The 13015-nt window shown below is 47.8% G+C and overlaps 5 protein-coding genes across 5 annotated transcripts; 3 read left to right on the top strand and 2 right to left on the bottom strand.

Annotated features, from left to right (window-relative positions):
* Positions 1-17: 17 nt before the first annotated feature.
* On the top strand, positions 18-1714 carry BU24DRAFT_357174 (MFS transporter; the record flags this gene model as incomplete). Its single annotated transcript, XM_033523935.1, has 3 exons — positions 18-212; positions 279-395; positions 452-1714. The coding sequence occupies 3 exons, from the start codon at positions 18-20 to the stop codon at positions 1712-1714; spliced, it is 1575 nt and encodes a 524-aa protein (XP_033378232.1).
* A 312-nt stretch (positions 1715-2026) lies between these two features.
* On the bottom strand, positions 2027-4162 carry BU24DRAFT_414346 (uncharacterized protein; the record flags this gene model as incomplete). Its single annotated transcript, XM_033526214.1, has 1 exon — positions 2027-4162. One exon carries the CDS (start codon positions 4160-4162, stop codon positions 2027-2029), a length of 2136 nt encoding a protein of 711 aa, XP_033378231.1.
* An 885-nt stretch (positions 4163-5047) lies between these two features.
* Positions 5048-5951, top strand: BU24DRAFT_357522 (uncharacterized protein; the record flags this gene model as incomplete). Its single annotated transcript, XM_033523957.1, has 3 exons — positions 5048-5112; positions 5189-5547; positions 5602-5951. 3 exons carry the CDS (start codon positions 5048-5050, stop codon positions 5949-5951), a joined length of 774 nt encoding a protein of 257 aa, XP_033378230.1.
* Positions 5952-7036: 1085 nt separating this feature from the next.
* Positions 7037-8914, bottom strand: BU24DRAFT_66659 (amidase signature enzyme). The gene is made up of 4 exons (XM_033534514.1): positions 8624-8914; positions 8345-8539; positions 7839-8201; positions 7037-7790 (listed from the first exon to the last, which is right to left on the bottom strand). The coding sequence occupies exons 1-4, from the start codon at positions 8783-8785 to the stop codon at positions 7245-7247; spliced, it is 1266 nt and encodes a 421-aa protein (XP_033378229.1). The 5' UTR covers positions 8786-8914; the 3' UTR covers positions 7037-7244.
* Positions 8915-10763: 1849 nt separating this feature from the next.
* Positions 10764-12808, top strand: BU24DRAFT_467391 (FAD monooxygenase-like protein; the record flags this gene model as incomplete). The annotated part of the gene is made up of 3 exons (XM_033532441.1): positions 10764-10921; positions 10973-11147; positions 11207-12808. The coding sequence occupies 3 exons, from the start codon at positions 10764-10766 to the stop codon at positions 12806-12808; spliced, it is 1935 nt and encodes a 644-aa protein (XP_033378228.1).
* Positions 12809-13015: the final 207 nt, after the last annotated feature.

Here is a 13015-nt window from a genome sequence, read left to right as displayed (position 1 = left end):
TTCTCGTCCCTCTCATCATGGCTGCAGAGATCGCTCCTAAGGAAGTGGACGCTGGTGTCCGTGATGCTACGACATCGGAGACGGCATCTGGAATCAGCCAGTCCAAAGCCGAGTTTCTGTCTTCGTTCACGCAGGCAGAGAATAAGGCCATCATGAGGAAGGTTGATCGTCGATTTCTGTTCATCATTGGTATGATGTATGTTATTAAGAATGTACGTGGGCCGTTGTTGCTCAGCTCTGCTCTTCGTTCGTTGTCCATGAAAACTTACATTTCCTAGATCGATTATCAAAATGCCGCCTCGGCGAAGGTGCTTCACGTTGGCCAGAAGAGCAACATCATGGTTGAGCTCAAGATGACCCCCAATCAGTATAATTGGGTGCAGTCGATCTATTTTGTATGTTCCATCTTCCAGTACTACCAATTATGTATGCTAACGTTGCCCGAATTTAGATCGCATATATTATATTTGAAGTTCCATCCAACCTACTACTGAAAAGGATGACGCCTCGGATATGGCAATCGCGCATCATGCTCTCGTGGGGCATCGTGCTTGCCTGCCATGCCGCAGTCCAGAACGCGGGAGGTTATTATGCCGCAAGATTCTTCCTCGGAGCAATGGAAGCTGGAATGTTCCCTGGTCTCATGGCTCAACTATCTGGCTGGTATCGCTCAGATGAAATCGGAAAGCCGGTGATGTGGCTGTTCGCTTTCCAAAACACGAGTGGTATCTGGGGAAGCCTAATTGCCTATGGAGTGAGCTACATGGACGGCTTAGGTGGACTGTCCGCCTGGCGCTGGCTCTACCTTCTAGAAGGGATTTTCACCATGCTATTCTCTATCGTTGTATTCATCTGGCTCCCAGACTGGCCTAAATCGCCTAGGTCTGAGAAGTGGCTCACGCCCCGTGAACAGGAGTATCTCGAAGCCCGCCTGTCTGAGAACGCACCCGTGACCTCGGACAAAAACTTCGACAAGTCAGAAGTCATTGCAGGTCTCAAGGACATCCGCAACTACTCCTTTATGCTCTCCCAGTTCCTCGTCAATTTCGGCGGCTACGCTCTCGGCTGGCAACTACCGACCGTTACGACCTCCCTGGGTTACGCTGGTCTCCCTCGTAACCAGCTCCTCAACATCCCTCCTGCAGCCGCCACCGTCCTGTCCATCATATTTGCCGGTTGGTTTCTGAAGCAGGCTTACATCACGCGGCCCTTCTTCATCATCTTAATCATGATCGCCGCGCTGACATTCTTCATCCTCCTCGCCTGCACTGTCTCCAATGCCGTAACCTACGTCGCAGTCGTTCTCGGCACGACATTCTACTCCGTATACTTCATTCCCTTCTGGGCCTGGCGGTCTTCAAGCCTGAAAGGCACGACCGGCACAGCGTTCTCCCTCGCATTCCAGAGCTGCATTGGCCAGGTCGGCGGTGTCATCGCGCCGCAGCTGTTCCAGGCAAAGTACGCTTACAATGGGTACAAGACGAGTTTTGCGATCAGTGCGGCCGCCATGGGTCTCGGTCTCCTTGCGAATGTGTGGACGTGGTGGCTGACGAGGAATCTGGAGTGGGATGTCCGACGGATTAGGAGGCTGAGGAGGAAGGCGGAGAGAGAGGGCAAGGTGTTCGCTGGTGATGATATTAAGGTTTATGAAGAGAGGGAGTTTTATGAGGGAGTTAGGAAAAAGGAGGATGAGAAGGTGGTGGCTACAGTCTAAGTGGACTGCATTTTGTGGCAGGGTTGCCTCAGTAGTTCGAATGTAAGTGTTTGGAGAAAGTAAAATGTTATCAAGAATACGTCTGCCAGTAATACGATTACTACAACACGATGGCTGTACCTTGAATGAATGATGTTAAATAAGTCGCTCTAAAACGGTGCGATGGTACATTATGAGATGATCCTACAATAAGATCCAGTCACCTATTTCAATGGTGACTCCCGCACGCTGGACAAGAAGCCCCCGGAGCCGGAAACGTAGTTATTTCGACGGGTTTCGCTGTCGATTCAAGGGCAACTGACGAGGGACATGCTATCCTTTCCCTGATGATCCCGGATCTGGATCAATGTCGTGGTTCTGTGAAGCGTCGCCTTCTTCCTTTCCTTTTTCTTGAGGTACTTCAAGTTTATCTTTGAGCTCATTGGCTATCTGCATGCTTGAGGAATCCTTGGTTTTCTGCTCTTTGAGAGAATCCTCTGCATCCTGCTTTCGTACGATATTCTCTTCCTCGACCTGTACAGCCTTTTTGTCACCCTGCTGGGCCGAGAGCAACCTTGATTGCCGCAAAGATCTTGGTACCGTATTTTGAATCCTCTTTCTCGACAACGCTAGAATCCTCTCATTACTCGGGTTTCTTTTGCGGATGGCCTGTTCCTTCTGCAAATATTGATCTCGAATGACCCTTTCCTGTAGATCTAACTTTTCTCTTTGCTTCTGTATCGATGCGAGGTCCGTTTCAAGCGACGCCGTAAGCTGCTCCTTCCGACGAACATACTCCTCTTTAAAATTCTTCAGCTCCACACGGAACATGTTAATATGCCCGGCCACTCTTTCGCTGAGGAGTGGAAGAGTCGGAGATCTTTTACCAAGAGGAAGATTTTCATCTCGGAATGCATGTCGGGCTAGGTGCTCTATTTTCTTCAGGTAATTCTCTACTTCATCTATCCCGCTGCTTGTCTCCTCATGAGCGTAGAGATTGCGTATCTGTAGCAAAGCCTTAATGTCGTCGTTATACGGGCGAAAGTGATCCCACAGAATGCGCTTTGAGCGATTTGAAAGCCTATGCACTCTGACCAACCTGATGTCTAGAATTGCAGTGAATTCACCTATGCTGACTGCCTCTGGCGAGTCCCACCTAAGCTCTTTCATGATCGTGGGGAGGTGATCTATGCCGAACTCGTAGAAGAGAATTTTGAAGTTGTCCACTATATTACGGAACATGTAGTGTCGCGATGGAAAGTCCATCTCAATTGGGGAAATTGGTGGGCCCTGGTCATTTGTGGCGGTTTTCTGGATGAGTTCCGGGAGTTCTTGAACCACTGCCGAGCCGTAAGGAGATGCTCTGATTTGAGGCTTCGTGGATCGGGCGGATTCAGTCACTCCCAGTTCGTTTTTGACAAGGATTTTGACACTGTCTCTCAAAGATCTTTCCCCATCGATATTCACCTCATTGGGAGGAGGCTCTGAGTCAAGAGCTGCTTCAACCATGCTTTCGACTAGGCCAGATCTTTTGATTAGTTCCTTTGCAGAATCCACAATCTGGTCCAGTAACATCATTCCCTCTAGCTCTACTAATTTCGATTGGACCTTTCCCATAGCTTTGGGGCGCTTGGTTTTCCATATTTCAGTGTCGGCATGCCATTTTAATCTCATCCTGATGTAGAAGCGATAGAAATCGAGGAGGGCTCCCTCGTAGCTTTTACCGGATCTGAAGTAATTGGCACGATTCGGAATCTCTCGGAGGGAGGAAGATTCTGACAAAGATGAGGGATCGATGTTATTTCGAAAGCACAACAGCCTGGCCCAAGTTTGCGCATTATTCAGTGCTGCATTATTGATTTCTCTTCTCCTTTTGATCTCTTCCTTGGACAACAAGGAAGACGCAAGCACCGAAAACATTACGCGACGTAGCTTTACTACTTCTCCAAGTTGTGACACGACGATCTTGTCAAAATTCCAATCGAAACTATTCCCAGGAGGATGCTCGGTGTCGGATTGAGTGGATGTAGATTTCACGCGTCTGGCACGTGCAAGTTCTCTCGCTGATCTTTCGTTGCTTTTCGGATTTGAGGCCGATGGCTTTGCGGGAGAAGCCTTTGAAACGTTGAGCCCAGTAGCAGGAATAGGTTCCTTATCCTGAACGGCCACTTCATCTTTTTCGCTGCTGTGTTTTGGCGGTGTCACCGGATGCGCGCCCGTGGATTTCATCTCCCCATCATGATCGCCGATTTCTGGCGATTCCACATCTCGTGTCCATATGTCAATGATTGGCCCTGAAGATACATATCTTTTTCTTTGAGTCCTAGCTAGGCTATTTAAAAATATTTGGTAAGGACCGGGTTCGCCTGGGTGGTTCCAATTGCGTCGGTATGACCTCGACTCGTGCAAAGATGGAGTATTTGTTCGTGTATGGAGTATTGATCTTTGCAGATAGATCCTTGGATGCATGGATAATTGTTATGTACTCGGTACGCACTAGTTGTTCAATCCATGTGTAAGTAAAGGGTGAGCAGAAAGAGCTGTATTGTGGGTGTCATGACATCCATTTAAAGATGGTCTGTGCGTTCCGAATTTCTTCCTGTTCTTCGAAACCTACTTGCTTCTGTGATGAAAATGCATGACAACGACAAAAGGCCAATGTGCTAGAAAGAAATCTCACCAATCATTATCTAGCAGCAGAGTCTGGAACATTTCGTTGTAAAACCAGCGCAACTCAAACCTCGTGATATCTCGAATTCATCGCGAGAATAATGTACATTGAGGACGGAGAGAGTTTACATGGCAACGAAATCGATAACATAAATACTAAATGACCTTAATTTGGACGTAACAGATCGCTTTTTGTTGGATTGGTAAGCCTGGGAGCTTGACATTTATACTCTCGATTCTGCCCTACTGAGTCTAGTACACATTCGCCTTGGAAAACATCTCACATCGTTGTGGAGAAAAAGCCGGGACGATTGTACCGCCCGATAGTGTCGGTTCTCATGTGAAACCATCTTCGCTCAACAATCTTTCGGTTATTTGTAGGATCCTTGCTTCTCTAATCCTGCTCCCGGCAGTTATATTATCAGAATGTCCATTGACCCGGCTATAGAAACCCATTGGGCCCGAATCGGATTGTGCCGCGCAAGCACAACACGCAAATTCATCAATTGCGATATGAGACCCAGATTAAACAAGTCGGACTCGGCAGCTAACTCCAGGTCGTGGGGATCAACGTCATTTCGACCACAACTTGTGTGGGACTACTATTTGTGAATTCCAGAATACTTTTACATACATACAAACGTTGCCTACATTCTAAACGCAAGCTGTGATCTTATGTGAATTATGTCCATCCTTCTACCGCTTTACGTTTATCCACAGGCAGGCGCATGGAACCCGCTTTACATAGCGTGAGTTGAAGATCCACTTCAATTTTTTCGATCTTGTTGCCCGAACCTATCGTGCTTCAGCTGACAGATCCTTCAGTGCAAAGGCTCATCCCGATGTCGAGTTTACGGTTGTCGTGAATCCTTGCTCTGGCCCTTGCAATGGCTCCCTCCCAGATGCTACATATCTCTCTGAAATTCCGAAGCTTCGTACCTTCGAAAACATCCGCACTTTAGGTTACGTCGCGACCAACTACACGACAAAAGACCTCAGCCAGGTTCTCTCAGAGATTGATACATATGCGAATTGGCCGAAAACAGCGAATAATACCAAGCTAAAGGTTGATGGCATCTTTTTCGACGAGACGCCCAGCGAATTTGTGCGAGAGAAGTACGAATATTTGAAAGTTGCGAGCCAGAAAGTCAAGAATGGAACGGCATTTAGAGATCGATTCGTAGGTAAGTTGGTATGCCGTGGTCTTCGGAAAATAGATAATAATATCAATTGCACAGTTCACAATCCCGGCCTTCTCCCCAAGACCTTATTGACAACTCCAACGCCTTTTCAAACATCGTACTTGAATTTGACCGACATAACCGTGCTTTTTGAGGAAACATTTACCAAATGGCTTGATGCGACCACTTTCGACTCGCTCCGATCACACAAAATCAAGCGCGACAAACTCGCCGTGATACTGCATTCGATACCTAACTTGAGTAACACAGTGTTGGACTTCGTGGTCGAGCAAGTGGAAGACAGCGCGGATTGGTTGTTCTTAACAGACATTAGCCAGAAAGACGAATATTACCACAGTTTTAGCCCCATCTTCCAAGATGTTGTAGAGGCAGTTGATAGGGGCTAATAGAGATTTTGAAGACTTGGTGGTGGGAACGGTGGCCAAGGACCGTTTATTCTTTGTATTTTCTTCTATACATTTATTTCCTAGATACATCTTTGTCGTTCTCGGTACATTTGATACACAAATCGGATGATGGAATAGCCATTCTCCACGGTATTAAGAAACAGGAAATTTCAAACGATTCAAGATTCAGTGTTTCTATAAATGTACGCTCGACGGTAAAAATCAATATTCTTGATGATTGAGGAGAAAAAATTATAATAACTGCGAGATTATCTCATACCCTGCTTCTACCTGAGAATATCTCCTATCAGAGCTGACTGCTATCTCTAAATTTGTAGGTGATTTGTTCCTCGCCGTGAACTCATCACCCAACTTCGCATTCGTGACGCATTCAACATCGTTGCTCGCAATGATGTACTTTATGACCCTGGCAGATTCTATGGCAGTCTTAATGTAAAAGGTTACGGAATGAATATGCCTCTCATGCATCAAGCACATTTCCTGACCGTAATTGTCCTCTGCTCTGTTATAATCGCTAGTCGAGTATTCTACATCGTATGATCAAACCAACAAGCAATGGCGTCATTATCGATATGGTGACTGACACGAAAAGCCGTTCTTGCCCAATTTTATTTTATGAAATTCAGTTGCCTAGAACCCTTTTGTAGTAAGGTATACGAGTAATGGAAAATTAGTAAACCGCAAGGCTCTTTGTACAATTGCAGATAGTGGCACAAATACTCTCAAGGGTGGAATATTCTCAAGTGCAGACGAGATCAGTAATCTGATGATCTATTATCTACCAACTACCAAAGACACAGTCGGTAAACCAGCACTCAATAAATCTACACATAAAACAGTGACGTCGTTGCATTAGAGGTTGAAAAGCGCCAGACTCCATCTGGGGTGTAGCATCCCGAAGCGCGGGAAGGCCGGTTATTGGCGGGGCCATTACTCGTTCATTGCCATAGATCCAGCCCGTCGGTTTCCATGGCCGTCCTTCGTTGGATGAAGCTCATCCACACGTGGAAACCCCCCAGGCTTCGGGATTGTAAATGTGGGATATGATGAGTCCAGATCCTCCTGGTCCTGGTGTTTGCGGTGTGGAGCAGAAGGATCTTTTGCACGTGTATCGTGTAGATCCCATGCAAGTGTTTGTTTCCACAGAGTTCAAACGTATGCCTTAGGCAAGAACATTGGAGCCTAGCAACGAGAAAGTTCAAATGAAAAGGTGTGTGTACTAAAGTGCAAAGCGTGACAATTAAGAATCATGACCGACAACTACGTGTAATTCTAGGCATCGTGCAGCAATGCATCGATAAGTTTGGCAGCGCCCAAAACCTTTTCCTCCTCTAGCCTCCGAGCGACTACCTGCACGCCTATAGGCATGCCGTCCATGCTGTCCAAGTCGTAAAGCCCATGGTTAAATTCGTCTTTCGCGTTGCGCGGCTCGTACGAGCCCCAAGAAGCGCTACTGGTGCTATCAAGGTCTTTCGACACCTTGCCGGCTGGAATTACAACCGCTGGGTAGTCGACAAGATTGAAAACCTTAGTATATCCGACCCACCGACACTTGCGGTGAGGAACTGCTGCGTGCGGCATGACCGGTGTCAAGAGTACGTCGATCCTATTTCCCGTCTTCGGAGAAACGGTTGAATTCCACAAATCAAGGAATTTCTTCTGTGCTGCGATCTTCTCTTTGTTCAATTGCCAGTACGAATAGACCGAGATGGCCTCTCCCCGGTTAACAAGCGCCTCCACATGTGGTACGAACGGTTCACCCCCGGCCTCCACATCCTTTCGAATGTCTTCGCCACCATCGACAGTGTAGAATTTATCCTACATCAGTAAGCAATGCACGAATGCAAGACGGGAGAATGAACATACCATGATATCAATGCACTCTTGATGTAGGTTTCCTGGGTTCCAGGGTACGATCTCATGTCCAGCAGCCTCAAGCTTTGCTACCACTTCATCCAAAACTCGAGCTACAGGTGGATGAGGCTTAACGACACCATCGTCATGCATGATACCTATCACCAGGGGCCTTGTTTGACATTCAATATAGGGGCCACTTCTCCATAGGAGGGGACAACACTTGGGATCGAGATTCCAAGGTGCTGCATTGATGACGGCTTTGGTTGCGGCAATCAGTGATTCGATGTTCCTGCTCATGGGACCAATAACCGAAGGCGCATGCTCCTGGCCGTCGGTAGATACCTGAACACCCAGGTACGGCAAACGAGTGCTCTACAGACAGTTAGCGCAACGTTGTCAGCCTGGAGAGCAGATTTGCCCTTCGCCGAAGAGCCGAGGCCTCATTGGAGAAAGTCGGATAGAACTACTGCATAGGAACAGGTTCTTGCCATGAATGACTAAAGCGAGCTACTCACACTGGGCTTCAAGCCATACAAGCCTAGCATATGGGACGGGATGCGAATGCTGCCACCAATGTCGGTTCCCCACCCAACTACAGAACCTTTCGAATACAGAACGGTGCCTTCTCCTCCAGATGAGCCCCCAGATGTGAATTCGGGATTCTTCGGGTGAACTGTTAGGCCCCACAGGGGATTTTCAGTTTCACACCACTACGGAGATGTCAGTCGCGTGCGTCGCCGGAATGCCGCAAGGAAGGAATTCCAAAGAAGGAATTATAAAGTGACGTGACGTACCAATATACTCTGGGGAAGGTTCGTTTTAGCAATGATAACCGCACCGAGCTGTCTCAATTGTGTTACCAGTACAGAGTCTTCGGCAGCCGGCTTGAATGCGCGACCAACATATCCTAGTGTACTGTCGTGACCTTTCACATCGAATTGATCTTTCAGAGTCATGGGGACGCCATGCAAAGGACCCACGAGGCGGCCATTTTTCTCGAAGAATTCGTCGAGCTCCTTGGCTCTCTCCAAGGCTTCGTCGAACAAAACTTCAGTAAGGCTGTAAAAGTTTAGCCACCAACTTGGTAAACTCAATTGCGGGCCGTTACGTGCCAATTTGTCTAAAGAATTTAGTTAACCCAAGAGACCGAAAAACTGGAGAACATGGCGTCTCAGGAGAAATTACCTTTCGGTGTGCATCTATAGCCCTGTGGGAAACATGGCGTGAGAATTTATTCGTGACTCAATTTAAAAATGGACGGAGCGAATCAGAAATACGCATTACCGGGTTATATAGGCGGCGCAAAGCTCTGAAGCGGTCACTGCACGCGAGGAGAGGGCTAGTTGAATACGGTCAACGTGGTCGATCAAGGTCGGACCTGTCTCATCTTGTAAGGCATTTGTTTTCTCGTCTCTCTCTTAGTTAGTTGTTGTTATTATTGTTGTTCTTACTAGAGTCTTGGTCGTCGGTGCGGGAAATCTGCAATCTCGTTCAGCATTGGCCAACCTTACCATTCTCACGGTCTTGACGACTCAGTCCATGAGAGAAAAGGGTCCAATCGCTTCGTATTCTGTCTCCTTACCGAAAGTGCCTGCGAAATTCTGTTGATGGTTTCGTCACGTTGCTGGCGTTTCTGCTGGACAGTCTGCTGCCACGAGGTGTCCTTAGTTTCGTCCATGCTTTTGCACAGGCCGAGTGTTATATGTGGCGCTTATTGAATGGGATTAGAAACGAAGAGAGAAAAAGCGAGGAACAAGTTAATAGGGTATGTGAAGGAGTTGAATATTATTAGAGTGCAATGATGATGAAGAATTGAAGATACAGTGGGCCGTTATCATACGCTAGGCGCTCACGGGAACAAACTCGGAAGAGCTACTCGGAACGGTACCAACGGTAATTAGGTCCATCTTTGAATTCACTAATCCGTACATATTGTATGTTGATAATCAGATGCTATAATCGCGCCTTTGGAAGTGAAGCACGAACGTACTCCGTAATCGTATATTATTCAGTCGGCATAAGGTAGTGCATGCCCAGTGCAAGTGTATGTACCATAAGAGGGTCCATGTAAATGGCCGAAAGCTGCCGGGACCGGGCGTGCGTGTGGCAGGTCAGGTCAGGCCACTTTCAATATGGTTCCAACTTGAAGAACTCTACCTCAATACAGTAGGGGTACCGCGGTACCTATGCCCGTGATACGGCATACGCGCCTGTGATATGGACAGGAGTTGATACCGAGCGTAATGGAGCGAAATGAGGTCTGGCCTGGTTGGGGGCCTTGTGCACACTACTGTAGCAACCTCTTACGCTACTAAGTCTCTCCGCCATTCTCAAGTTTTGGAACGGCTGCCCCATTTATGTACAAAGCCGAAACGGGTAATCGAAAAACGATGCACATGGAAATTATAATCGATAGTTGTGAACAGTCAGCTTGGATTTGCGCATGGCAACAGGGGTTTCTTTGTTAGACGCCATGCGCTTTGTCCTCTAATTATACATGGCTCCTCGACTACACAGTACATGGGCTGTTGTTACTGTTCTTACGGGTGTTCGGTACCCGCTTATCCATACACATTTACCCTGGACTCGAATCACCCCATACCCATTATTTCGAAAAGAAAAAAAAATTGACGTGTCTGCTCGCCTACGTATGTGCACGATGATGATACTCCATGGAAGCAGGGGTAAAAGGCGGAGGTGCTTTATGTCCTCAAAATGGCCAGACATCTCGTTCGACTCTTCCGCTGGAATTCCCAAACACGACCTCTCGTCCGTACGTATACAGTCTGGTCGAGAACGTCAATACGACATACCTAATTCAAAATGCCTTCAATCGCCTGGCCGTTCATGAAACGGCCTCAATCCCAATCGCCACCCAGTTCATCCCATAGTTCATCTTACGGGCCTACTCAAAATAAGCTTCAAAAGCCAAAAATGGCACCTGGTCTCACCGTCGACTCGAATTTGACCACCAGGTCAAATAGCTTCGATATCATTTCTCATACTTCGGGCAAATCAAACGAGAGTAGCTACCAGAACTTCCTCAGCGATGTCGTTGTTGTGGGTGCGGGTCCATCCGGGCTTATGCTTGCGTACGTCCAGACATTTCACCAACACATAATTAAGAGTTAACATTATGGTAGCGACAACCTTGTACGATATGGTATCAAGACGCAAGTAGTCGACAACAGACCGGACGCAACATCCACGGGACGTGCAGACGGAATCCAACCAAAGACGATTGAGACATTGCGCCAAATGCGACTGGCTGATCCTGTCCTCAGGAAAGGAGTGAAAGTATACGACATTGCTTTTTGGGTACGTGTTATAGAGAGGTCGGATGGGTTATGCTATGCAGGGATACTAACTTTGCTCAGAGCTCCACTGCTGGCAAAACATTGCATAGGAAAGGTCGCGAGGTTCATTATCCCCCAGACGTTGATCTTCTAGACCCTTATGTCCTGCTTTGCCACCAAGGAATGATTGAAGATCTTCTTATCAAAGATCTTCGAGAGCGTGGTGTCGAGGTCGCCCGGAATACGGCGTTTGTTGGCTACGAGTCCACGCCTGCTAGTCTTCGACCCATGGCAGTGACTTGCCACCAGGATGTTGAACAGATGCGAAGGACATACAGAACACGATACATCGTTGGTTGTGATGGCGCACATTCAAGAGTGCGCAAGGCTCTTCCTAACTCGGTCCCAATTGGTTCTTCTACTGATGCGGTTTGGGGAGTTATCGACGGCGTTCTAGACACTGACTTCCCTGACATCTGGAGCAAAGTCGTTGTTCAATCGGAGGAGCTAGGTACCATACTCATGTGTCCTCGTGAGCGCAATATGACACGTTTGTACATTGAGCTCAAGCCAGGCTCCATGGAAGTCACGATGAAAGAGAGAGCCACTCAAGAGTTCGTCCAGATGCGGGCGCAGGAGATCATGCAACCTTACCGACTGAGATGGAGGAATGTTGAATGGTTCGGCCGCTATGTCATCGGCCAGAGAGTCGCTTCGCACTTCACTGATCCCAATCATACTGTCTTCATTGCGGGCGATGCAAGCCACACGCATTCCCCTAAGGCGTCACAGGGTATGAACACCTCCATTCACGACTCATGGAACCTAGCCTGGAAGCTCAATTTTGCTGTTCGTGGCCTTGCGAAACCAGCGCTCCTGCAGACATATGAGGAGGAGCGCAAGAAAATCGCGCAAGATCTTGTTGATTTCGACTCGGAGCATGCTAGTGCGTTCACGGCAGGCAATCCCGAGGGGATTGTGGAGAATTTCACGAAGAACACCGCCTTCATGTCGGGCTATGGTGTGACCTACAACTTGAACGTGCTAAATATGTCGACGAAGTCGGTTGGCCGTGGGTTGTTAAAACCTGGGTACCTTCTGCCTCCAGCCAAGGTCACAAGATTCATTGACTGCAATTCTGTCGACATACAGACCGATATTCCCGCCCTGGGCCAGTTCAGGATTTATTTCTTCACTCGTAATGTCTTTGCTGCCATGCCTTTCATCGACACGGTTTGCAACGCACATACTTCCACTTCCTCATACGTTGGCCGTGTTACGACAGCTGGAAATGCATCATATACTATGCAGCCGCCGCTTGCTGCACCCCACGACCAATTCGTCTGTCCGGAGCGATATACACCTGTCAGTGGGATCTTCACGTACGCGCTGGTCACAGATATGCCACGCCAAGACATCGAGATAGAAGACCTGCCTTTGGTAATGCGCGATTCGCGATGGACTATTTATCTTGACGACGTCCCGCATCTTGACACTCGCAAACAAACCTGCATGGATAAATGGTTTGGTGGTATCGCTGAGAACGAGGTGGCGGTGGTGAATGTCAGACCCGATGGGTACGTTGGTACCCTCGGCCGTTGGAGAGACGGAACGCGAGAGAGCGGGCTTGAAGCCGTGCGTTGGATGGACCAGTATTATGAGAAGTTCATGCGGGATACATGAGCTAGCTGTACATGGCCCTGTGTATACCTGTTACGACCTTTCCTTGACTTCATTATATACCTGATAGAGAGGGCATTGCATCAGTACGGCGTTATTGCTTGGTCATCTTAGAGAAAGACGTAGAAGAGAAAAGCTCCCTATCGTATCATAGGCATATGGCTCGCTATTGGATAGTAGCCCATCATAGTAATACTTTTTAATTAGCAT

This window comes from Aaosphaeria arxii, assembly GCF_010015735.1.
Source record: "Aaosphaeria arxii CBS 175.79 unplaced genomic scaffold BU24scaffold_12, whole genome shotgun sequence".
Lineage (NCBI taxonomy): Eukaryota > Fungi > Ascomycota > Dothideomycetes > Pleosporales > Aaosphaeria > Aaosphaeria arxii.
This window is presented reverse-complemented; position numbering and strand designations above follow the sequence as displayed.

Excerpts from the sequence above, each read along its gene's own strand:
- BU24DRAFT_66659 (XM_033534514.1), bottom strand. The coding sequence starts at position 8,785 with ATGACTCTGAAAGATCAATTCGATGTGAAAGGTCACGACAGTACACTA. Across the intron at positions 8,202-8,344 it reads TGTATGGCTTGAAGCCCAGT|AGCACTCGTTTGCCGTACCT; the intron begins GTGAGTAGCTCG and ends AACTGTCTGTAG. Across the intron at positions 7,791-7,838 it reads AAGAGTGCATTGATATCATG|GATAAATTCTACACTGTCGA; the intron begins GTATGTTCATTC and ends TTACTGATGTAG.